This window comes from Lissotriton vulgaris, chromosome 1_1 (assembly GCF_964263255.1).
Source record: "Lissotriton vulgaris chromosome 1_1, aLisVul1.2, whole genome shotgun sequence".
Lineage (NCBI taxonomy): Eukaryota > Metazoa > Chordata > Amphibia > Caudata > Salamandridae > Lissotriton > Lissotriton vulgaris.
In genome coordinates this window covers 872,861,939-872,888,927 of record NC_141685.1, presented here as the reverse complement: position 1 = coordinate 872,888,927, position 26,989 = coordinate 872,861,939, and the positions used below count along the sequence as shown (strand labels likewise).

Here is a 26,989-nt window from a genome sequence, read left to right as displayed (position 1 = left end):
AGAGCAGCATGGGGCCATCCGAGCGGTGCACAGAGGTACTGCTGAAAAGGTTTCCAGATCCAGTCTGATTCATGGGGAAATATTAAAAACGTGAAGAATTGGAAATTAGAAGTCTTATATCAGAAACTCTTGTTTCTGCTGTGCTTCGGGTCAGGCCAGAGCGGTTTTTGCATAAAGAAACCTCTACAGTCGTTCCCCGCACCACCAGCCTTTACCTGTACCTCCATTTGTGTTCGCACCAATGAGCATCTCATCTGTGCTTGTGTCACAGGATGAACACCATGATCAGTCACAGGGGCTGTAGTAGGGGAGCATGGAGTCCTACCCACTCTGTCATAACGGAATGTAATGTCGCTGCTATAGGAATGAGCAAGAGTATCTACACAGTTATTAGAGCACCATCTGGGGTATGTGAAAGCCAGTTTGGTTCTGTGTTATAGTGCTCCAGCGGCAGTATCTTTGTGGTGACATGTGTGAGAATAGCTATGTGAGAATGCTAGAGTGGGAGTGTGCTTCTGAAGTATGTGTGACTGTTTGTCGGGGTTCTGAGATGATCGCTTATTTGGCTGTGATAACTGTGTGACTCTGAACGCGTTTGTGCTGCCACACTCACCTTGGAGTGCGTTGGAATGTCGAAGTTGATGACCACGTCCACGTGGGGAATATCCAGCCCGCGGCTCGCCACGTCTGTTGCCAAAAGGATGGATCTAGTCTTGGCTTTGAATTTATTGAGCGCTCCAAGGCGCTTATTCTGAGAAGAGAAAGAGGGTGATATGTTAGTGTGTGTAGACAAGACCGCAATGTTAACTGTTGGACAGAGAATATCAAAGTGTGGGAACAGACTTGATAAATAGAGCAGTGAAAGGAGCCCCATAGGATTATATACTGGTGACGTGATCAATGGTATACAAATTCAGATAGATAATTACACAGCAATCTATCCAGTAATCGAACTCTACATAAGGTGGATCATAATGGAATGTGGTTACTTTGAAGGGGAGCCAGCACTCTGAATACCCACTGGAACATTTCAGTGGGTGCCCTGCCACCTCTGCTGAATTCTTGTGAGATCATGCCTTGAACCTCTATTAACAGGCCCTGCCTCTGCCAGTAATGCACCAACCATCTCCTTGGATTGGATGGGAATTCCTTGCATTACATCTCTCCTCATAGGTGCAAAAGCATGAGGACGCTCCTCTTCATATGCCATAATATGGAGTATATATTGGGCCCCTAAAGAAAAGCTCTGATGAATATCTTGGAACCTTAGCTTAGCGACCTGCCCCAGTACTACATATTTTCTGCTTATTGTGCAGGATCTTAAGTGGTTAGAGTGTAGCAACCTTTGGTGTGAACCATGGAACAGACTTAAACAGTGGGACCTGACCACAAATAAAAATAATCACTGGCGGCCTGCATCTTAAGCACAAGTAGCATGCAGTATTAGAGCTCTGTAATATGACAGAGAAAGGCATTGGGAAGGCAGGGCCCATCTTGGACCGGTCCCAAGCAGCTCAGAGTGGCCAAGGGCAAGACAGAAAGAGCAAAGACATGTTAAGTTCAAGGAATCTATTTCAACACCAGTAGATATGAGCTTGTGCAATTACACAGACTGTGCAGAAGTTTTTATAACCCTCACCTCCTGAATAAGATGGTGGACGCTCACCAGTATGTCTGCGCAGGTTTCTTATTCTCAACAAAACAGCGCGAAGGTCAGGAGGAGGAGACACAAAAGATGGCAACTACCGTTTCAGTCCCACCCACTAAATAATTATTTTTTGGGGTGACAAGTGTTCTGGTAAGGCAATTTTACATTCTATGAGATGGCGCTCAAGAGTGCCTTGGATTGGCCCATGCTGCAGGGAGCAATTATTTACTCAGTTCTTCTGACCCCACCCATTGCACCACCTCATCCATCTGTAAATTAGGTAGGCGTTACTCCCACATTTTGTCTGCCTGGACCTACTTATTCCAAACTCCATGCAGTCCTTTAGAAGGATTATTCAATTTCTACGGAACAAGTTTCTATAAACAACTTTACAAGCTACGCACATAGCCAGACATTACTCCCCGAGGCTCCTGATCCCAAACCCATTTGTACCTGTCCCATCTGCCCGTGCAGCGGGATGGCAGTGAATCCCAAGTTCCGCAGCACCAATGCGGTCCTCTGGGTGTTGTTGCAGGTGCTGCAGAAGATCATAAAGGAGTTTCCAGCCAGCTCGTTCAGGATGTATACCAAGTAACTGTCCTGGTAGGAGAAGCACATAAAGAGTCAAGAGGAGTCAGTCGTCAGACCTACTGTTGAAGTTTATTTTTGGGTCAATAAGGATGAAAGAAACTATTTACTTATCTGTAAAAGTAGTTTTGCAGCTTGAACTCTTCTAGATTCACTTACATGCATATATCCTATCACCTAGTGGCTGAAGTCGGAAAGTGCTACTTGTTTTGTATTTCTTTTCTTCTAATGGGTGTGTGAGAAACCAGATCCTTCTGGTTCCGGCTACCACCCACCTTTGTGTACCAACCCCCTAACTCTCAGACTCTTTTCGCCTGCGATTGTGTATGCCAGGTGAATAGGTGTAATATCTTCTCAAACGTCGCTTGATATCGTTGTATTGCTCACAACAAAGAGACAACAGTGGACCCAGGTAATAGTGTCAATCCAGTTTTCTTTTATTTAAATTCGACCAGCCAGTCCGCCATGACGCGTTTCAATCCCTATCGGGTCTTGATCACATGACGCGTTGCCATAGCGGGTAAGGCATTATAAAGTGTTGAACCAGGAAGCAGTGGATAGGCATAGAAGAGTTACTTTTCAACATAGTGCTTTAACTCGTGCCAAATCACAGAAACCATGATACGAAAATAATTTTACAAAGTGCATGAAATATTTTGTAAATGTTAGTTTACAATTACATAGCAGCAATATGGTATAGCAGTAACATTTATCACTCAATGTGCAAATGTACAATTGGATAAGAAATGAAATAGCAAAATTGTCACGTAGTGTGCAAATATGCAATTGAATAATAGCAGCAAAAGCATTAAGAAAGCCCAACCTCAGTGAGGAGCTACGCCAGCAAACAAGATGGCCGCGTAAGCTTCCGGCTCCGCCGACCACCGACTCCTGCCAGAAGATCCCGTTATTTATCCTGTTTTTGCACCCTGCCTCCGTGTGTATGAACTGGACTCTAGCTTAACGGTGCAATCCCGAGATTTCTACCAGTTTGGTAGACAAAGATACGTCGTGTGGCAGTTTGCGGCCTAGACCAGCCTGGAATCCGGGGTCTCGAGTACTGGCCCAGCCGGGTTTCAGTTGAACAACATCGGCTGTAGTTGTGTGACAGGGTCTGGTATACTGAGGTGAAAAAATTTTCTTGGACCGAAGTGGACGATGGTTGGCTGAATTGGTGACTATCGAAGGAGGGGTGACGACGCACAATTGAAGCGGTGGACGGGGGTCCCTGGCCCGATGGCCCGGTTAGGGCCCCGCCGGTGTTCGCTGGGTTGGGATCTCCGCCTGCGATGGCTGAGTTCGGATTCATATTGTCCCCAACGATAAGTCCCCCTCTGAAGTCGTCCGTTCCGCATCCACCTATTCCCCCCGGGGAGACCGGGCTCTCTGGGGACGCAAATATGACCGAAACTGAGCGAGATGTTGTGGAGCGGACTGAGAGTGACCCGTCACTACGAACTGTGTTGGCAGCCATAGGGTCACTTCATGTTTGCGTTGAAGCCCACATCCATAAAATGATAGTGATTTTGTCTGGAACTGGGCGGATGGGACCGGACCCTGGCCCACTACAAGAAACGAAACGACTCGAGATACCCAAAATGGCCACTTCGATGGAGGAAGCAGACCCCCTACTATGGGAGGTGTTGGAGCCTCTGACCAGTGTTTTGGGTGCTGAGAGCAAGCTTGATGCCGCAATTGGACTGTCAGGCCTACGATCGTTGCCGCCTATGGAAGGACTACTTGATGCTCCCTTTCCGCAGACTTTTGATGGGAACTACTGTTGGTTTGAAACTGCGTCACTACCCTATACATCGGCACCGCTAAGATGGCGGATGAAACAACCTTGGGAATCCATGACGGTGTGGGGAGTCTTTGGACTTAGCGGAGTTCTCAACACTTTCATCTCTCTGCTTTGTCTCGGTTTGAACTTTGCTACAGCTTTTTCGTGCATTGACTATCCTGCGGAAGCGACAGTTTGCCCGGAAGGGGCTCACATTTTTGATTGGAAGGGTCAAGGATGAGACTGTGTGATTGAGTTTGCCATCGGGAATTACTGGACACGGGGTTTGCAACCATGATGCGTTCGGGAGGTTGGGCGGTGTTTGGAGTTTCCCCTGTTGCGCGACGTATTTGCAGCTCAATAGATTTCAAACCTTAGTCTGGGGATTCTTGGCTTTGGCAGGGGGGGCGGAGACCGGGGGCATGTATGAAGATGCCCTCCACCATTTTCTACTTTTAGTATTTAGTTAGTTGGGGCGACAGTCACACTGCTAGTTGGGGTTAGGCGATAGCCATATGCAGGGGTGAGGGGTGGGGGGATGGGTTTATTGTTTTGTCTTCATTTTTGTTTTTATGGTTTCTTTTTCTTCACACTCTTTCACTTTCCTTTTATAAGTATAGTTGGAGGAACATCCTGACTTTGTTGGTATTCCAGTATCTGGTGCTCATGCTTCTTCTATTATCCTGATTTTATGGGTGGGCAGACTCTGAGAGCTTGCGCTTAATGTGAATCGTATATTGTACTGTGGCACATCCTGTTTCTCCTACATTGGCGTAGGCGTCTCAGCCATTTCTTCACTGCTTAGTATCTATCCTGTATCTACATCTGTTCGCCTTATTATTATGTCTGAATGTATGGCACCTGATATGTCTATTACTTTCTTTGTTTTGAAACTAATAAAAAGATTTACAACAAAAAAAAGAAAGCCCAACCTTTCCTATAATGTGCAAAAGGACAAAACTCAATGTGCAGTTGTCTAGACAATGCAACCATATAGTAATCACAGTGTGCAAAATAATGCTTGATAACTAGCAGCACCAAAATTCTTGCCTGTAAACAAGATACCATAGTGTGCAAAATATGGTTAAACCAACACAATAGCAATAAATATAGATCAATAAATATATAATATAAATATATAAATATACAAATATATGCACGATAATCGATAGAATAAAAACCATATTATATTCTCAATCCTTGTGCATAGAAAATGGGCTATGCTTGCATATAGCTGCATATTGTGCAACTGATCCAATAATTTTGGTTGTATCCCTTCCGCTGAACTGTAAACAAATTATAATACCTAAAAATCATGCCTATTTGTAAATAATAAAACCCCAGTGGGTATTTTTCAAATTATACCATCGGTTCATATGCGTATCCTATTTTCTGTCCTGATAAGTCACCCCACTTCATATTACAACCATCTACCTTAAGAAAGTGCCCCCCAAAAAATTGGTGCATCCCTTAATACCAATGTTGTAAACCGCAGCAACAAAGGTTTAGCAAAATTGCTATCCGAAGTTACCGCAGCCAACCCCCCCAAAAAAGAGAAAAAACAGTGCAGCTTAAATCATAGATTTGAAATTAAATTATCTTATATACAGCAAAAGGTTATATAATATCCTGGTTATATTCAATAGTCCGGTTTCGATCAACATGAGCACATATTGCGATTTCTTAAAAAAATGCCCTCTTCCTTTTTATTTTTTTCCTTCTTGATTTCTGAATTTCATGATGGTGGAAACAGCTATTAGGATTGATTGAAATAAAATGCCTGCTTCTAGAGACATGTGTAACAATCCTCAATGGCATTCAATCATGCCGGATGTTTAGAATCCAGCTCAATTATGTATCTTGTCTCTAATAGTCGTAGCTTTGCTTCCCGGTCACCCACAGTTTATTAGGAAAGATTGTGTCTATTACATAATACTGTAATGAACTGGGGTTGCTATTGTGGCATTTTTCAAAGTGACGGGCAACTGGATATGCCTGATCCTTCCAAGATATTGCTCTTATGTGCTGGAGTATCCATTTGTGGGCTGGCCGTTTGGTACTGCCAATGTATTTAAGCCCACATGGACACTCCAGCACATAAATAGCATAATCCGTCCTACAGGTTAATCTCTTGCTGATTGCAATGGGATCCTTGTGAAATGGACTAGTATATTGAGTCCTGCTGCTGCCAAATTTACAGGCCTTGCAACTTGGGCATTTTCTAAAGCCCTTCACCTGAGACATCCATGTCCCCATATTTGTTATTTCAGGACAATTGCTGGTTAGTTTATTGCCCATTGATTCAGATTTCCTAAACATTAAGGCTGGTTTATTCGAAACCAAATGCCCGATTACAGGATCCCCCTGTATCAGGTTCCAATTCTTAGAAAAAATTCTTCGTAGTTCCGAATGTTGCCTACTGTAGGTAAGTATTATTCTGGTTTGGGGATCAGATTCATTTTTTGTAGAATTATTCTTTAGAGATTTAGGTACCAGTGTCTCATTTCTTGATACCAATTTGGTTTTATTAATGGCCTCCTAAATCACTGCTGGGGAATATCCCCTAGCCAAGAAGCGTTGCTTACAGGCTAATTGGGAAATCTGGCATTCCCTGTCCGAACTGCAAATGCGCTTAACACACAGCATCTCCCCATAAGGGATGCTGCGTATCAAGTACTGCGGATGATGACTCGCCGCATGCAGTATTGTGTTGCCCGCTGTGGCTTTTCGATATAGTCTGGTGGTTAAGAAATTATTCTCGATAAACACCTCAACATCTAGAAAGCAGATTCTTGTTGGGTCAATTGTGGAAGTAAAATTAAGATTTACATGATTATTGTTCAATTTATCCACAAATGTATTTATTTATTTATACAGGATTTATAATGCGCATGGCTGCCACAGCAACGCGGCGTCCCAGCGCAAACCAGAGAGGAGCGGGCGGCTACAACAAGCGTCCTTTGTTAGGCGGTAGAGAATAACCATGTCTTAACAGACTTCCGAAACGTCAAAAGATTGGATATGACTCGGATGTTCGCTGGGAGGGAGTTCCAAAGTTTGGCCGCCAAAAGGCCAAACGATCGGCCCCCCGCCCTAGCTTTTCTTACTCGAGGGACACATACCAGCCCGCAGTTGGCGGATCTCAGAGCACAGCCGGGCATATAGGGCTTCAATAAACCAGAGAGCCCGATAGGTGCTTGGTGCATCAGGATTTTGTGCGCGATGCACAGCACCTTAAAATGAATGCGGGCTTCAATGGGCAGCCAGTGCAACTTAGGGAGCACATGAGCAACTGACTGCCATCTAGGAAGTGCTACTAGCATGCGTGCTGCCGCATTCTGGACCCTCTGGATGCGTTTAATACTTGCTTTCTTGGCGCCCAAATACAAAGCGTTGCCATAATCAAGCCTCGCAAGAATGGAGGCTTGCAGGATGGTTTGGCGCACTCCGGGAGGGAAAAAGCCAAGCAAAGGTCTTAAACCTTGCAGAAGCCCAAAGCACCCAGCAGCAACAGCTCTGGTCTGTTTCTCGAAGGTTAGGCCAATGTCGAACCAAACACCCAGGTTCTTTACCATCTTCTTTGGTGACGGAGCGGGTTTAAGATGATCAGGCCACCACTTCTCTGACCAAAGCTCTTGGTCTTTCCCATAGAGAAGAATCTCGGATTTGCTGGCATTTAATTGAAGGCAGTTAGCCTTCGTCCAGTCCGAGATTACCGATAGATCCTCCTTAAAGCTTTCCAAATTTGCACAGCAATTTTTGGAGAAGGCAATCATCAGCTGGGTGTCGTCAGCGTGCGACACCAAGGATAGCCCCTTACCTCTGGCCACCTCCGCCAAAGGTCCCACGTACAGATTGAAAAGAAGTGGGCTCAGGATGGAACCCTGTGGCACCCCACGACAGAGCGTGATCCTGAGAGTGAAACGGAGGCACTGACACTTGGAACGAACACCCAGCCAGAAAGGACCGAATCCACTCCAGAGCAGTATCCCTGATTCCGATCGTCCAAAGGCGATCAAGAAGGATCGCATGCGACACCGTATCAAAAGCGGCACTTAGATCCAATAAGACCAAGGCCGCGGAGTCTCCTACATCCAGCCAGCTACGGATGGATTCTGTAAGAGCTGATTCGGTGCTATGGCGGGGGCGGAAACCATGTTGGGAAGGGTCAAAGATGTTATGCGTGTCAATGTATTTAGACAGGATGGAATTGACATGTGCCTCCACCACTTTCGCCATAAAAGGTAGTTGAGATATAGGACGGTAATTACTAGGATCGTCCGGGTCAAGCAATGGCTTTTTTTAACAACGGGACCACTTTTGCGTGCTTCCACGCCCTAGGGACGGAGGCTGATTTCAATGACAGGTTGACCACTTCTAGTGCCACAGAAGAAATGAGAGGAAGAAGCTGGCGAAAATGGATCGCCAACATCGGGTCCTCTGGCGAGCCAGACTTGATTTTAGCGCTTAAAACCTCAAACTCCTTAAGTGACAACAGAGGGAAAGCCGACATACAGTTGTCCACCCTAGAGCCAGTCCCTGTCAGCACAACATCCTCAGCGGGGGCTATCCCGGTGGAAAAACCATGATAGATCAGTTCCACTTTCTTCACAAATTGGAGTGCTAAATCTTCGCAGCGATGGTTCGATGCTACAGGGGAAAGATTGGTCATACCAGCTCTTCATGTTTTTAAGAAAGGTGAAGATGGTTTAAGTAGGATTGGAGCTGGCCGTGATTTTGTTGGATACAAACTCTGCCTGCGTTTTGCGGATGAGTTTGTGATAATCTTGGACTGCCTTACGGTACACTGCTTTGGAGGTAGGCTCATAAGAACGGCGCCAGGCACGTTCTAGTTGTATGCATCCCTTCTTTGCCTGGGTTAGAAGGTCAGTGAACCATGGGTTAGATAGCCCACTTCCCTTTCCGCCCCGTTTAACTGGAATACAGCTATCCAGACCAGCTACCAGCCAGTCATGAAAACCCATGAGTGCCCCCTCTATATGTCATGAGGAAGCTGGGGGCTGTGCTCCGCTAACCAAGTAGCGAGCAGCTCCTGGTCTAACTTATGCCAGGGCCGTTTCGCCACCGTGACTGGGCGAACCGCATCAATTCTACCCTGCCACAGTAGGGAAAATGGAATTACTGAGTGGTCGGTCCATGTCAGTGGAACCGGAGAAGAGATTTTTAGACAGCCAAGATTGGAAAAAATCGGATCAAGCAGATGGCCTGCCACATGTATACCTCCCACGACCAGTTGCGGGAGCGGAAAAGCTTCCAGATCCGCAAGAAAGTTGTCAATCTCAGCCATTCCTTCCCGCTCGAAATGCAGATTCAGGTCCCCCAAGATGGTAAAGTTGGCCGCTTTGCAGGCCAGCTGTCCAATTTTAGTTACTAGGTCCTCACGAAAGTTTCCGGAGGGCCCAGGGGGTCTGTAAATTAACAGGCCAGACATGGTCAAGTTGCTGCTAAACTTTATTTTAAACAATGCACACTCGCAATCTACTATATTTTCCTTGAACAGGCTAACGGTGAAGATAGCTTTGTCTATCACCGCAATGCCACACCCCCTTCTCTATTAATGTTATGTAGGATGTAGCCATCCGGGAGGGCTAATCCTGGCTCCGCTACTGTATCCTGGGTAAGCCAGGTTTCAGTAAGAAAAAGGGCGTCAGGGCTCTCATCCATTAATAAATCAAAGATGTCAGCATAGTGACTCACCAACGAGCGGCAGTTAAGGCTGAGAAGTTTTAACCTGGTACCGCTGGATGAGCAGGAAAATTGCTCCTCAGAGTCCACCTTGAAAGCGCAGCATTTGCACACATAAGTCGGTTCTTGCAAGGACCACGGTGCTGATGGGCACATGGAGGCCATGTTCACAAGTTGTACACGGTTGTATCTACAGGAATGGCCTGTGTTAGATGCAGGGGCTATGGCGACTGGCGACAGCCCGGACAGGCGCAGAAGGGCTTGCCTTAGGCGCGCCCGCTGCGCGGACGCCTAAGCGTCATTATTTGTAGCCAAGCAAGGAGGTGGCCAGGCAGGCGAGGATACAGACACTAGTCCACTGACCTCGTCGATTCCTCCCCAAGATGGCGGACACAACTCCCGCCCTTGCCCCCAAACAGGGTTTCCCAAGAGCAGCAGCAAAATACTGTTTTAAAAATGCGGCGAAAATGAGGTAAGAGATTTGTCCATGGCAGTTTCTTGTGACCCCCTCCAAATGAAAAATAAGTCATCGATATACCTCAGATAAACCACCACATGTTCTTTGGTGATATTCCTGAGTTCCCCCATGAGGACCTGTTCTTCCCACAACCCCATGTGCAAACAGGAGTAACTTGGGGAAAAACAAGCCCCCATGGCCACCCCTCTGACCTGGTGATAGATTTGATTATTATACAAAAAATAATTCTGTTCCAGGCATTCCTTCACCATAGCTAACAACATCTTGTTGTGGGGAGCACAGTTTATGGATCGTTTATTCAAGAAATGTTCTATTGCCTTCATGCCATCATAGTGTCTTATAGAGGTGTATAGCGAAGATACATCTAATGTCATCAATAGCATACCATCACACCATTCTACTTAATCCATCTTTCTAAAAAAATCTGCAGTGTCCTTGACATACAAGCCTAATCCCTGTACCCATTCCTGGAGAAAGTCGACATACTTGCTCATATTCTCCATAATGCTATTTATTGCCGATAGTGTAGGTCTTCCCGGTGGATTGTCAATGCATTTATGAATTTTTGGAATCAAATAGAACGTGGGGATTACTGGATGTTCCTTCTTTAAAAATTGGTACTCTGAGTTACTGAGTAATCCCCCGCTCTTCCAAGCTAGTAGCCTTGCATAATGATCATTCCAAGACCCCTTGACCACATGTATATTGTTCTTTCTATAGCATGCTGGATCCGACAGTTGTTTTTCCGCCTCATTCATATACAATTGTCTTGGCCATAAGACCACGTTCCCCTCCTTGTCCACTTGTTTCACGAGGACATTGGAGTTTGATCCTATTTTTTTCATCAAATTCTTAGAACATAAATTGCGTTTATTTGTTGCATGCCAGGTTTTATTGACTGTTTATTGGTGTAATATGTGCAGGTTTTTATCGTAGTGAGTGTGAAGGGTCACCTTTTCCCTAGAAAAAGGGGCAGTGCTTGTTGGGTGTACCACATATTGTAGTATATATATATATATATATATATATATATATATTTTTGGCCCACAAACAAAAGAGTATTAATATCTGTATTCTTATGCTTTGTTTATGGATTCTTCTATTCTCTTGACCCATACATCTTTATTTTGGGTAAAGTTGAATTTGGTTATTTTATTTTGTGTCTGCTCTATGCGTGGATTTAGAGATCCCTGATTTTACTGTTACCAACCATTTGCAGGTTGTTTAGTTAACCAGACTGTTTGTAGTGTATGTGAAGTAGCGGGCCAACCCTTAATGCTTTGTGTAGATGTGTATTATGGATTACTGGGTGCTTGGTATGCATGTCCTTTCTTATTTGAAGCCTTCTTTAGTAGTAAGCATAAACTATGTGGATTCAGCGGACGTGTTATTATCAGTCCTTTCCTTTCTAGGTTTATGGTTTTCCTGTAACATGGAAACAATGGTGTAGGATGGTAGGATCTTTCTGATGGGTACCTCCACATTTTGCCTGATACTAAGCTGTTTTGTCTAGTCTGACTGGGATCCTGCTAATCAGCCTGTGTAAGTTGGTGCATGCACCACTTACTAAAGATATAGGTTTACTATATCTAAGGGCACTGCACTTAAAACCTATAAGTCACCCCTATTGCAGGCCTTTACAATCCAGAATGCAGGGTGCTTGGTTCTAAGTAAGAGGGTGCCCCTGCATGAGCAGGACACCATAGCAGCTTACGGAGTCCATTCTCCCGGGTTCTCAGTGAAGCAGCCATACTAATATAGACGGGCATTAAGTGACCGTGTGATGACCATCACGAAAACTGCTGCAACAAACCCTATTGTGTTTTGTGTCAAATATGTTAGAATCATAACCCCACACCGGTAACCGGTGTGGGTGGTATGATTCCACCAACCAAGAAGGCCCTTCGTGGGGCTCTCTGTGTTCCCAGTACCAGCCTTCTAGCTCCGGACGGCCCAAAATGGTTGCTGCCGACCTGAGACACATTTCTACCCTCCTGCTGCTGAGCCAAGCTCAAGCAGGAGAAGGCAGAACAATAGGCATCCTGCCACAGGGAGGTATGACGACCTCCCAGACAGGAATTAGTGTATTAGGACTAGGTGGGTGCGCTTGCCAGCGCCTGGAAGTCTGCAAGAGCTGCACCTTTGGTGTCCCTGTGCATAGTCCAGTTAAAACCAGTCCTTGGAGCAGTTAACTCCTTCTATCGCCCGAAACTGGACAAAGGACATGGGAGTAACCTCCCTGCTGTCCAGGCCCTCCCCTGGGAGGGTCCCCTGAATCTTTGCAACCCTCTTCCATGGGTACGTAAGGGCTTACCTGGCTCTAGGACCTTTGATTCGTCGTGGACAAGATTTACAATTGAAACTACTGCACATTTGCAGTCTGTGCAATCTGGACTTCGCTGGACTTAGTTTGAGCCCGGCTTCGTCTCCCTTCCAGTCTGTGCCTGTGCATCCTCCAGAAACCTTCCAAGGCTTGTGAAGCATCAAGGACAACCAACGTAATCTCCCTTGAAGTGAAGGAGTCACTCCCCTGCATTCGCAGGCACCGCAACGAAGATGACCGGTCTGCAGAGCCCGAGCTCCTCTCCACTCTAAGAGCTCTGCAACTCAGCCCCCGAGGCCTGCTCTCCCCTCTGACCAAGTTTGAGGCCAGCAGCTCGAGTGGGGGGTACAATAACCAAACCCCTGGGTACCGAGTCACCTTTGCAGTTTTAATGGCTTGTTGACTTCTTTGCAATAATATCTTCGGTCTCCAAGTAGCCCCAACCCCGAGCACCTCCTGTGACCAGAATCGTGGGCCACACCGCATCATGTGCATCATAGCCTGCCTCTTTTGGTGAGCTGCTCGAGGTCCTCTCGCGACTCCTATGCCGTTGGCCTGTGGGTGCATTTGAGGGTCACCTTTGATTTCCTTGGGCTCCCCCGATTGCTTCGGGCCTGCCCGGACTCCCCTGCTTGTGGTGAGTCTCCTGGACCTTGCTAGTCTGAACCATACACTTTCTTGACTTCCTGCGTGGGTTGCTTTAGCCAAGGCTTGTTGGTACTCCCGCCAGACACCGACCCCATTGCTCTAGGCTTCCTTCGTGGGACAGCTCATATTAGTCTCCTGGTCATCCTCAGTGTCGCCTGGTCCCCACAGCTGCAGAGTCAAGGTCACTGTCAACTATCCTAAAGCACAAGACATCGGTGGGCAGTTGTTTACCAAGCCCCTGGTCACTCTCCAGTGACCCAGACTCTGTCCCCTCTGCTTTCAGGTACTCTTCGACAAGAATCCACGTTTGGATTCCCATGGACGCTTTCTTCTCTTCTATAGCTCTCGACTTCCTTCGTGGGACAGCTCGTATTCAGCTCCTGGTTGTCCTCAGTGTCGCCTGGTCTCCACAGCTGCAGAGTCAAGGTCACTGTCAACTATCCTGAAGCACCAGGCATCGGTGGGCATTTGTCTACCGAGCCCCTGGTCACTCTCCAGTGACCAAGCCTCTGTCCCCTCTGCTTTCAGGTACTCTTTGACAAGAATCCACGTTTGGATTCCCATGGATGCTTTCTCCTCTTCTAGCAGTGGCACTTTCCTGAAGTCCCCCATTGGATCAGACAGTGGTTTCCAACACCTCTTCACACCTAAATAAAGGCCCCCATGTCAGTTTTTGGGTCACCACCGTCCTGTCCGTTAACCAGGTATGGAAGGTCTTTAGTGCTTGGAAGATAGTCTTTAGTTGTAGGAGATGTATGTGCTTTACAGATTCTGTGGAGCTCACAGGCCTGTGAGTTTGATTGCTGAGGTATGCTTCTAATTCAGTGGGATGCATTCCTCTATATGGTTAGAACGGGAGGTGGGTATTTGAGATACATCAATCTGAACTATATGCATATGTGTTATACTGGTTTTTGGCCTAGTATAAGTGAATTGTGAAAAACGGTTTATGCTGTGTGGCAAAATGTTGGTTAAAAATGACTAACACCTGCCAATTGGGTTAAGTTACCCTTAAAGGTGCACTTTTTAATCTTCTATAGATTATGTACATGTATGCGCGTTGTAACAAAAAGGCAACCCAGTAAGAACTGAGTTTGCATGTTATTGCCCAGAATAGAGTATGCAGAGCAGAAGGCCCTGGTCAGAGGTTGTAAGTGACCCTAAAGTATGGCCCCAGTAAGCTTTACCTTGGGATATAATATGTATGCTTTGAGATGGTGATCTTTCACGATTTGTGTGTGGGTGAATGTGTTTTATGTGGTGGTGAAGTGTCATCCCACCATATTTTTGTGGAGCATTTAGAGGTCGCGGTCAACCCTAGTTGCCGGCCCCCGGTGGCACATTTGGAGGTTGCGATGAAACCCCTTTGAAGAGTCACCGGCCTATTATGGTGTCAAGATCAGTGTCTCTGAAAGGAGCTGACTTGCACTTTTTAGGATCGCATGCCCCATTTTGGTTGAGATCCGTCGCCCTCATTAAAGCTCTCGCTTTTTTTCTTTTCCTCCCTGTGTGAACAATCATAATTGTTGGGGATGCCACGCCCACCATGTGGTCGAAAATACTATTTCTTAACCAAAGCTGAAGAGCCCCTGGTCTTTAGTGATAAACACCATGTTTAGTAATAAATTAGCGAGGTACAGCCTTGCATGTTTACTTTGTGTTGGGGGGGGGGGGGGCAGTATACTGAGTAGATGTATTTGGATAGTGTATGGAATTGCCATACAAGCTTTTCCCCGGAAAGAAAGGTTGAAATCAAAGTAGGTGTAAACAGGGTTGCGAACAACGTTAGTGTTATTACCTCCATGACCTTTTACTGCCGTACATGTGAATGTGTAGAGGCAGAGAGGTATTACATGTCCTCATTCTGTGTAACTACATACATGAAAAAACATCCATGCATGCCTTGGAATCTGCGATTGCCTACAGCAATGAACTTGTGTAAAATGAGGCGTGCAACTATTAAAAATGTATCCATCTTTATCTAGGCCTAATTGTTGCTTTCTTTGGTGTCCCCATTTACGGGTCACGAGTTTTCCCTATCGTTCAGCTTAATAGTGACCTCTTGTGTTGGGATTATAAAACAACCCTCCTCTTGTTACCCAGATTTTCCCCTGGGGTCTTATTCCAGCTTGGTATTATGGAATCTAAGGATTTTGTCCCATCCTGGAATAAACAACTACAGAATCTATCTTGTAGATTATGCGGATAGAAGAACGAAACATTAATTCATTTACTATGCGTCTGTACCCTTGGGGCAAAGAAAAATTCTTTTGAAATCATTATTTAGGAGCATGGGAATACGTTCATTCCGGCAAGCTGTTATCATCTAGCTAAGTGGATGTTCAACTGCCCTTGACTGTAGGGGAGTAAAGTTCATAACAACTATTTAAGGACTTTTTAAACATTGGGTTACAGGACTAAGAACTGTCCCTATAATCTGTAGCAAACTTCTGGGAGAAATGAATTATTGATGGTTTTAAAAATGTGCTGTTATACATCAAAATTGTGACCCTGAATGATCATTAAGAAAAAGTCAATAGTGTATATAAAGAATAGGAAGTTTTAGAAAATCAGCAATCGGAACTCAGAATGGTGTAACATTGGGGATGCACCTAATGAACAGTGATATTTTTAGTTGTAAATAACAAAATGTTATCAATTATATTTTTTTGTACTGTTATAATGGTTTTAAATAACTAAATACAATAACGATTCTTCTTCTTCTGTCCCATAGGTGTACATATAAAATAATCTGAACTGTGCTTGCCTACATCAATGCAATTAGGCATATTGCAGTGTGGAACTTGTAAAGATGGTTTTATTTCTATATAGGCATTACTGTTGCTTTTTTCCCAATCGTTGAGCTTAACAGTGACATTTTGTCCTGTTAGGGGAGCAGAAACAACCACTCCTGTTATTACCCAGGATGTTCCCGGGGTGTACATATGATTGGTAGACGGCTATATGTGTGTGTGCTTATACACATCTGGGGCCCATGTACCTATGGGGGTGCGCAGAAGCCCCCCTGTCTTTGTACCTGTGATCACGGGTATAAAGGTGATTTCTTGTAATGCTTATTGTACAGAAAAGATACCAATGCCACTGGTTTACAGAGTCTTTGTGGTTCGCTTGAATGAGCCTCCCATGTGCGAGCATTAGTACTTGCCTTATGAACTTTTTTTCTCCCATTGCTTGTGCTTTATACTATGCAGCAAATTATTTTACCAAATGGTTGTAGTAAATGGTAACTGCTGCAATTGTCAATATATTAGTGTGTTCTTTAGGCACATATGTTCTTTTACTTTGAGGGCTACATGTTATCCAGTATAGCTATAGGAAAGAAAAAACACTTATGTGCATGTAAAATATACTTGTGGTTCAAAAGTATGAGTCCCTACTTCGCCTTTGAGAAGCCAAAGTTCAACAGAATAGTGCAGTGCTCTCTTCCCTTTTCTGGAACTGTAATTCAGGCCTCCTGCCCTTGGTTCAAGGGCAGATAGGTATGCACTTCCTGGAAATAAACATATGATTTATGTGGTATTTGCGCTGGACTTGAAAGCCAATTTATGGAGTATTTTATCCCTTGCTGGAGACTTCCCTGTTGTGGAGCCGAGCACCCATGTTTGTCCGACATGAAAGTAATTTTTACGATCTTCACAGCCGCTTGCCATAGCCTTCCCGATATGAACTCCATATGGGCAGCATGGAATTTGTTTTGTGACTACATGTTTATTGCCCGTGCAACAAAAGTGTGTTGCATACAAACTGAATGTTTTTTATTCCAACATGTCCGATGCCTGGAGGAAACACCACCACTGGGATGAATTTGTTACAGAGATCCCCAAAACTCTCATCAACCAGCCATATTCTCTTGTCAATGTTAAAGACTGTGAAGGCTAGAGCACATCCTTGGACTAAGCCTTTAGTAATGTTTGCAAACTAAGGAAAGATTGGGAAGCAAGTAAATATCCCCAAGAAATACTGTAATACATTTCAAATGCAGCTACAAAAAACCCTTGAGTGCGTTGAAAAGCAAGATAAAGCAGAACACAATGTGTGTACCAGCACATTGCAGTAAGAATAGGCATGTTTGAGTTTCTGATATTTACTGAATTTGTTAAATAGATTTTTATTGCATTTTAAAAATGTCTTTGCTCATGCATGGAGCAGGTCACCTGTGTTCCTGCTCCTATAATATAGTAAAGAGTAAATTCTTACCTTGTCCATTATGGTTTCCGGTGCAGCATGAGTTTCTTCCAAATACCTCCAGAGAGAATTTAAACAAGCATTTACAATGCAACGGTTTCGCCTTTGTAAAGGTTGGAGCTATTGGCATTGTAAATGACAAATTTTGTATTTATGTGTTGGTTTTGAAAACAGATAAATAAATGGCATTGTCATTTACAATGCCAATAGCTTAATCTCTCACAAATGCGAGACCTATTGCATTTGCACACACACACACACAGAGCACAAACATACACAGAGCCGCACACACACACACACACACACACAGACCGAGCCACACAGACAGAGCCACATACACACACAGAGCTACCCACAGAGCCATTCACATAGAGCCACCCTCACACACAGAGCCTCCTACACAGAGCCACCCTCACATGGAACTGCAACAATCTGTCATCATCACTCAGGTGACCTCGGAATTGGATTACTGCAATTCTCTATACCTCATCATTAATGCCTCCTGCCTTAATCAGCTTCAAATAGCTCAATTTGCAGCAGCCCCATTGGCCCTGAACACTTCTCGGTCAGGGATGGGATTTGTTCCCTTCACTGGCTCACCATAATAACAAGGTATGAAGCGCTATTAGAAAGCACGTTGCTGATCTTATTAATATGAGCTGAGAGAGCTCCACGCACAATGTGGGAGAGTTTGCTTCACCCCTTGGGGACCAGGAGTCCGAGTTATTGTCTCGTAAGTGCTCCACACTCAGCTGGTGGAGTCTGACACTCCTGCTGGACACCCTCATACACGAGTGAGGTCTGACACCACAGAGAGGAGGGCGGGGCACTGACCTGGCGGAAGTGTGGGTGGCACAATGTGCATGCTTCGGGTTCAAGGTGCTGCATGCAACACTTTATTTTATTTACATGCATAGATATAGCACAATGTGGCATTCACCGTGTTGGTAAGTAGGGGTGGGACACAGGTCTGACTCTCCCTTATAAATTAACCTCGGGTGTAAATTGGCGCTGCATTGACTCCTATGCCCCTCCCTCTGTGACCCCTCTTCACCGCTGACACCTCTTGAAGGTTCTCTGAAGCGCGGATTTCACACACCAGTGAATTCTGATTGGAGGGAGGACGGGGGTGCTTTGGTGATGCCCACAGCTGCAGCCCTGTAGCTGTTTTTTCAGTTTTATGTAACTCGAACTCGCACCGAAGGTCTTGGAGGCTTTACATGAAGCACCAGTTACATTACACAAGGACACAACAGACCCCCCCCCACCCCCCCAGGCTACCTCGAGGAGCGGAGTGTGAGACGACAGCAACAAAACACGCAAAGACGGAAAACAAACTCTGAGACGACATAAGACGAGTAGACTTAATGAAGAAAATGCTGCTTACCTGATCGCAAACACAAAGTACTTCCTGGGAACTTAAATCATGCAGCCCACTCCGGCAAAAGACACTTTGAAAATGACCAAAACATGACGGGAAAAAAAAAAGAAAAAAAAACATCCGCCCACCGCCGCAATGACTATCGCAAGGGGGCGGAGAGGGAAAAAATGTACGGAACGCCCACGAATCGCCTCGGACAATGACGGACAGATCTCTGTTCCAATGGCTAGCCTCCATTTATGGAGCTAGCCAATGGAACAGAGAGGCGGGACAAAGCCACATACTGTTCTAACATAAGATTTCGCCTGCGCGAACTCTGCTGTGCAGCGGACGCCAGGCGAAACCTAAAAAGGCAGGGAATGGCTACTTGCCTTGTTGCATAAGGAGTAATGTGAGCAGCGCCAAACAAGCTGCTTTGCTTAAAATTACCCCCAATGCAATCTTCCTTCACAACACCTATGTCCCCTCTGGTGGGAGTCCTTTCTTGCATCTTTGTGTTGCTTCATTTTCGCAGCAGTCTTTAAGGCACTTCCAATCTCCATGGCGGAAAAAATAATCTAGCACTCGCACAAAGGGGGTGGCAGCCGAAGCCAGATGGATCTGGTTTCAAACACACATTAAAAGAAAAAAAATCATTTTTTTAGCACTTTCCGACTCCAACCAATAGTTTGAGGGATATATGCATAGTATGGGGATCTAGAAGACATCCATGCTGAAAAACCAACATTTCCCACCTAGGTACAGGTTGGGATGAGAGAGATTAGGGGGAAAAACTGCAAACATTCAACAAGAAGGATATTGGGGATAAGTTAAGAGAAGAAGTTCCTACCTTAAATTTGGAAGGAATGAAGAGGTAATACTGTTGAAGCTTCTCCACTGTCTGGTACTTCGAGGACACAGCACACTTTACAGGATCCTTTAGAGCTGCGCGTTGCAACTTTTGCACCTGGGATGAACAACATCAGATTAGAGGGTGACAGAACATTAGTAAGAGAAGGGACTAATAACGTAGCTGTGGAAGTATAATTTTGTATGCACTGCTTCACTTACGTCAATTCTGCATACGATTACCATAATTTCTATAGGGCAGTGGTTGTGGAGGCCAGTCAGCCATATTCATTTAACATCGAGGCCACTTAGTCATACCCTACATTGTTGAGTGTTTGATTACTGGCACAGAAGACAGTGATGATGTGGGGGGTATTAGTGGAATGGCAGATTAATGAGTGTGCCTTCAAGTGTTTGCTGGACAATTCAACAACATACTAGAAGATCACACTAGACTGAAATTACATAGCATAAACAGTGTACATAAAGGATAAAGGATAGCCAACAGATGCATCATGCTTTTCCTCAAGCATACATATAACCAGATCATAGTCAATATAGAGCACTAACTGCCTCGCCAATGAAGAATTGATGTAACACTAACAAGCTCCCTGCCTTAATCCAATCCCCTTAGGGATTGCAAGGTGGACAGCTCAGCAAGTTGAATGACCAAAACCATTAACATTTCCACTCACTGTTTTTTTGGGATAATCCAATTATGGACCCAACTAGGCTGCTTCTCCGGACCCCTGAAGTGCAAATGACAACCACTGCCTCCTGGATTAAAACAAAAACCATTGTGGTATCACAGACCCCAATAAAATTATTGCCTTAGTGCGGACTGCTAAGCTGCTCCCCTTAGGCCTGGCTCTTTAGAGTGCCACAGATAAGTCAGACATAATCACCACAATTAACCAATGAGAGCAATGGAGATTCTAAAGGAAGAAAGACCATCAACAACAAGGAAATGCAGGGGCCCTAAGAAGATGCCGGCTTCCTCGTAACTCGCTGTGAGGAGGCGCAAGACGACTGCTTCTTGCACAGACCTGGGACCTGCAGACGAGCCAAAACGCAGGTCCAGCATACAGAAGCATTCGGCAACAATTTAATGAGGACTGCAGCACACTGCTAGTAAGGAGCGGTGTTTTTCTCTTATCTACGACGTCCTCTGCCTCAGAAGCTGCTGCCATTTTGAGAGGCGACCGCTTCTTACTAACGAAGCAGAGTACTGAGGCGATGTTCCTACCAGTTATATGGTCTTACAATGTGGGAGGATGCCTAAAAATAACAAAAGACTTTAAAGGTACATTATCAATGTAATTTTAAAGGAAAAAATCTAAAAAGCTTTACTTGCTTTTTTTTTTTTCTTTTCCTTGTACGGAGCTACAAGCACCTTGCCAGGCTTTTGACATCTGGATTTATTTTTGACATAAATCTGTCATATCAAACTCTGTTTCCATCCTTTTTTCTAACATGATTATAATTGGTTTGTATTCACATAAGAGTTGGTGCTATTCAATGAGTTTTTGCATCACCTATGGGAAGAGTGAGGAGATTTAGTCCCTCTATTTTGTCCCCAACACGTAGATACATTAACAATTCCACAGTCTCCACAAACTTTTCTGCAATGGAATCTTGTTTAGCATCTCAATCAAAAAATGCCACGTCTGCCGTTGCGTCAACCACAGCTACTGTACCGCCGAGTTCTGGAAAAGCCTCCACGAAAAGTCTGAACAAGCATTTACAATGCAATGGTTTCGCCTTCGGAAAAGTTTGAGCCATTGGCATTCTAAATGGCAAACTTTTTATTTATGTGTTGGTTTTGAAAACAGATAAATAAATGGCATTCTCATTTACAATGCCAATACACACACCCACACAAGAGCCCCCCACACACACCACACAAGAGCCCCCCACACACACACACAAGAGCCCCCCACACACACCACACAAGAGCCCCCCACACACACCACACAAGAGCCCCCCACACACACCACACAAGAGCCCCCCACACACACCACACAAGAGCCCCCCACACACACCACACAAGAGCCCCCCACACACACACACGCAAGAGCCCCCCACACACACACGCAAGAGCCCCCCACACACACACGCAAGAGCCCCTCACACACATACGCAAGAGCCCCCACACACACGCAAGAGCCCCCCCCACACACACACGCAAAGAGCCCCACACACGCGCAAAGAGCCCCAAACACACGCAACAATATTATGGAAAGCGAAGTCCAACTATGTTTAAGGGACCAAAGGGCAATTCGTTTAATACACACATTAAACAAACTTGGCAAAAACAGCGATTTACAAAAAGGCGTAACATCATAAAAGGGCAGTAGGAAGAATGGCTTGCGCCATTGCTACAGAACAACACGTTTTCAGTGTGTTGAATGGGTATCAGCATATTTGTATCTGCCCCAGAGACTTAAAGATTGTGATCAATTCACTAGGCTGTATTAATCTCACAGTCACACAAGCATCAATGATTGCATGTCTCTTAGAAGCCCTTCTAAGCGCTGTAGTGAGATAGATTAACGCTGGATGTAGTTCCCTCGAGAGGATGGAACGCAGACTTGACCCGCAAGGATCTCAACCTGTGACCCTCGGGTCGGCTATTTCCTCTGTGTCCTCTTGTCCCAGACTCACACACACGCACACCTGCAGCAGACGCACTGACCCACCGAGATAACTCACCGTGATCAGCCACCGCCGGCAGCACTGCAGTCTGCAGCTCGGTCGGCGGCGCTCCCACAGCTCGCGTGGGGGGTTGGGGAGCGGGGCAGGGAGCCGGGCGCAGGAGTTGCCCTCCCTCGCTGACATTCGGGGTTATTTTTAGTCGGGCTGTATCAATGCAGCTGTCCCGGCAGCCTCACTGGGGGAAGTGACACTCGGGCTGGCCTCACTCCGCTCCTACGAGGCCGCCTCCGGTGCTGCCGCTCTCCTCTCGGCCCTCTGGTAAGGTGGACGGCTGGTGAGTACCCCCCGCCGGAGCTCCGCTGCCCCCGGGCACCCGGAGGCACCGTAGCGCTGCGAAGAAGAGGTGTGTGTCCGGTGCGAAGGCCTGAGAGCGTCCCCGAGCTGCCGGCCGGGAGCAGCGCAGACTTCCAGCGCTCGCCGTGGTTCCTCTTCTCGCGCTGGGCGGCGGGGGGGGCGGGCACTTCCGGCCGGCCGCGCTGGGATTGGCCGGCCGGCTGAAGAAACCCCCGGGCGGGACACCAATATTTGCGCAGTTAGGATGCTCGGGCGGTAAGCGCAATTGCTGCGGCGTTCGTCGGCAGGAATTCATCTGCTTGCTTTGGGTCGGTGCAAAGCCCAAAGTCTCTATAAGTCAATGAAGCTGCAGCTCCCCGCCAAGCACGACCCCCTCCCCTGCTTGTCCCAGAGGTGGAGGGGGTTACACTACGGCTTCCCCCCCGGGGCTTCCATATTGGCACAGCAGGGTGGACACGAGGTGGGCTGTTTTTCCATTCAGCGCTCCTGCATCCCGATGGGTGATGCGGGCTCGCCTTTGTAATTGATGCTCTGCAGCGAGTAATGATGCACTCATTGGAAGGGTGATCTCGGGCGCAGAGAGGGGTAAATTGAAGGGGACAGGTGACGGGGGAGGGGGCAGAAGAGTGATCGGTGGAGGCATCATTCATGAGGAGGGGGGCGGTGGTAAAGGCCGACAGTGATGGCCTCGGGGTCTGTGGAATCGGATATGGAGGGGGTGGGCCCAGGTAACGCAAGCTTGGAGGGGCTTCGGGCCAGGTAATGACATCCCCTTGTGAGGTGGGGGAGGGGGTGCATGATAGGCAGGCTTGTGTTGTAGGAGGGGTTAAAGGTCACGGGGCCTGTGATTCCTCATGGGGGGGTTCTTTCTCTTGACTGCACATCGACAGAGGGGTTAGGAGGAAGGGGGCACAGAGATAATCCCGTGCACCTCTGAGGGATAAGTGTGTGGGGGAGGGGCGATGCGAGCTGGAAGGAGTCTGAGAGTGTTTTTCTAATGGGGGGATGTGGGGTCGATCTCAGACGTGGTCGATCACTCTGGCAGGTCGGATATCTTATCGTAATGCTGGAGCGCAAACTGACGCCAACATTTTTTCTAGCTCGAGTAATAAGCTTAGCAGTCTCCCGGGGTGCCGTTCTTACCTGCTGGACGGGTCCGGGTGGAGTGCAGCCGCCGGCCAGGAGCCGGGTCCGGGTGGAGTGCAGCCGCCGCGCTCAGTCTGTGTCCGGGCTCCGGGGGCGGGGAAGGAGGAAGGCGGCCATGAGGAAAGAAGCGGGAGGGGGCGGGAAAGGGGGAGGAGAGACGCGGCGGACACCAAGAAACAAGCGGGAGGGGGCGGGAAAGGGGGAGCAACAGGAGCAATCCTTGTCGCTCAGCCCACACACTCTGTCTCTCTCTCAACAACACCAGGCACCCCAGCATTCCACTACCTCATCAAGCATTCCAACATTCCACACACAACACAATCATACTGGCAGAACAGCAGGGAACAGGTAACCAAGGGAAAGAATGCATTGAGAATTCAAGTCACAACACACTTCATTATTCATCCTAAAGGCATCACCGCGCCCTGTTGCTGTTACTCCTTCACCCTTGACCATGACAGCATGTAACACTTACTGTTGCTATTACATGTATACAGTCATCTAATCTGCCACATTCTCTTCTCAGTCTACAAACTAGAGCGTTACCGTTCTTCCCTATGCTTCCATCCGTGGCATGACCCAAAATAATTCGTCTCCTTGCAATATTTTGTGAGGCCGACCTAAAATTTCACAGATCAGCAATGGCCTCATGGCTGGACGAGATTTGGCTTCACCTGCGGATACCTGTGCTTAGAGTCGATTGTACCATAGCTTCACACTCCCACCTATTGGCCCGAAATGTGAACCTCGCTCACCAGTCACATTTTGTATGTGTTTTGTAATCGGGCAGGCTGTCTTTTCCGCTCCGGTGCCAGTTTTTCCTGGCTTGCCTCTGCCATTTTCTGCCTAACACAGTGTCCCTAGGTCTATTATGAAACTTTTCACGAGTCATGCTGAAAGGCTCGGGACTTTATTGACGGTCACCTGAGAGGGGTGACTCAGCACTTAGTTCACGGATCAGCTGAGAGGAGTGACTCAGCACTTTGTTGACGGGTCATTGAGTCACGATGGGAGGTGCTCGGTCCTGTAATAGCCCTTCACAAGCAACATGTATTTTTCTCAGAATAAATATCGGGGAACGTGAGCGCCTTGTTTCAGCCCGTTTAACTGCCTTTGGCATCTCATGACCTGTTTTCTATCCGGTTTCTTGCGACGCCGTATACCCCATGGGTTTTGTTTTTAGCCACAGTGAGACCTAAACAAAAATTGTACTACGTATTTTTCCACTCAATCAAAATCTTAGACCCCAGTCATGTCACGAATTGTATTAATAATCCCTTCCCGTTGATTGAATTGAATGTCGAACTCCCTCCCATCCTTCGTACTTTTGCGAAAGCTGACTTTGTATAGGCCAATGGGATAACTGAATGAAAACAACTTTTTTCCTCTGTACACCCTTTGACAGTAGCGTAAGCAGCATTTCAACTTTCTAGCTCGAGTAATAAGCTTAGCAGTCTCCCGGGGTGCCGTTCTTACCTGCTGGACGGGTCCGGGTGGAGTGCAGCCGCCGGCCAGGAGCCGGGTCCGGGTGGAGTGCAGCCGCCGCGCTCAGTCTGTGTCCGGGCTCCGGGGGCGGGGAAGGAGGAAGGCGGCCATGAGGAAAGAAGCGGGAGGGGGCGGGAAAGGGGGAGGAGAGACGCGGCGGACACCAAGAAACAAGCGGGAGGGGGCGGGAAAGGGGGAGGAGAGACGCGGCGGACACCAAGAAACAAGCGGGAGGGGGCGGGAAAGGGGGAGGAGAGACGCGGCGGGCGGACACCAAGAAACAAGCGGGAGGGGGCGGGAAAGGGGGAGGAGAGACGCGGCGGGCAACAAGAAACAAGCGGGAGGGGGCGGGAAAGGGGGAGGGGAGACGCTGACGACGGAAGGCGGGTGCCGGCAATGCCGGACCAGACACGGGGGCGTTCCCGGCATCGCGTGACGTCGGCAAAAGCCAAAGAATGTCGGGAACGCCCCCGTGTCTGGTCCGGCATTGACGGACAGGCCCCTCGTCCAATGGCAAGGCTCCGTTTACGGAGCCAGCCAATCAAGGACGAGGGCCGAACCAAAGCACCCTACGGTTCTCAACAGGATTTCGCCTGCGCGGAAAAGCTGCGCAGAGCGCAGCTTCCGCTAGGCGAAACCTAAAAAGGACCCACCCTCCCCTACCAAGTCTCCCCCTCCTGCTTCCATGGACCTCTTACTCGAAGAAATTTGTGCCCTACGTCCTTTTATGGAGGAAACGAAAAATAAGCCTCATCACCTTACTGAAAGGTGGTCTCAAATAGATGAAAGCCTACAAGTGGTGGAACAGTATGTTCCCTCTTACAGTCTGACAGCAAAGTGAACTCTCTTCAATCTCAAGTTTCTATTCGGCAGAAACAAGTTGAAGACTTGGAAAACAGAAACAGGAGAAATCATCTGCGCATATATGGTTTAACGGAGAAAACGGAGGACCCAGACTCTCTTACTTTCTTAAAAAAAGGTCTTCCCAAAGTGCTAAAGCTACCTGAAGGCCCCTCTCTGAACATTCAATGTGCACACAGATTAAGTCGTCAACAAGTAAATACTTCTGGTTCAAAACGTCCAAGAGGTGTCATTTTATACTTCTTGGAGTATACGGATCTTCTCAAAGTCCTTTCTGCATTCATATAAAAAACCAGCATATCTTGGTCAGGTCATGCATTATTTTTCTCTCAAGATTATGCCAAGAGTACGGCAGATAGACGTAAAGAATTTCTAAATTTAAGACCGGATCTTCTCTCTCTTGGTGCTCATTAAGGTCTTTTTCATCCTTGTCTGTTTAAGGTTACCTACAGGAACAAGACAATCACACCTTGCAGAGAGAGTCCTTAAAATTGAAGAGAGATTGGGTGGGTGCAGTCTTCTCCCCAGGGGATGTTAAAAGAAATGGTGTTGTCACTATGTCACATGGTAAAAGAAAAGGCGTTGTCACTTTATGTCACAAATCTCTCTGTGTTAAATTGATCTCTCAAGAAACTGATAAATTTGGTCATTGGTTGTTTACTGATTTGCCGATTGGGAAGGTTCAATTTCCTTGTTTAACATTTATGCCCTAACTACTGGAAACTCCCTTTTTTGGTCTCACCTTACAAAGAAAGTCTTGCAATGTCCCCAGGACAATCTCACTTTAGCAGGTGACTAATTATCGACCGTAATTCTCGGACCTCCTTCATACCAAAGAAAACGCCATAAATTATTCTTACAGTCTACTCTATAGCGAAAATTATTAGACGCCTGGAGAGTTT

At 46.7% G+C, this 26,989-nt stretch overlaps 1 protein-coding gene across 1 annotated transcript in view; it reads right to left on the bottom strand.

Annotated features, from left to right (window-relative positions):
- Positions 1–26,989, bottom strand: part of DDX47 (DEAD-box helicase 47) — a 208,573-nt gene that overhangs the window by 80,318 nt on the left and 101,266 nt on the right. The window contains exons 7-9 of the mRNA XM_086958190.1: positions 19,588–19,704; positions 2,102–2,248; positions 614–751 (exon numbers count right to left, since the gene is read on the bottom strand). Coding sequence (XP_086814316.1) covers positions 614–751; positions 2,102–2,248; positions 19,588–19,704 — 402 coding nt within the window. The remainder of the gene's footprint in view (positions 1–613; positions 752–2,101; positions 2,249–19,587; positions 19,705–26,989) is intronic.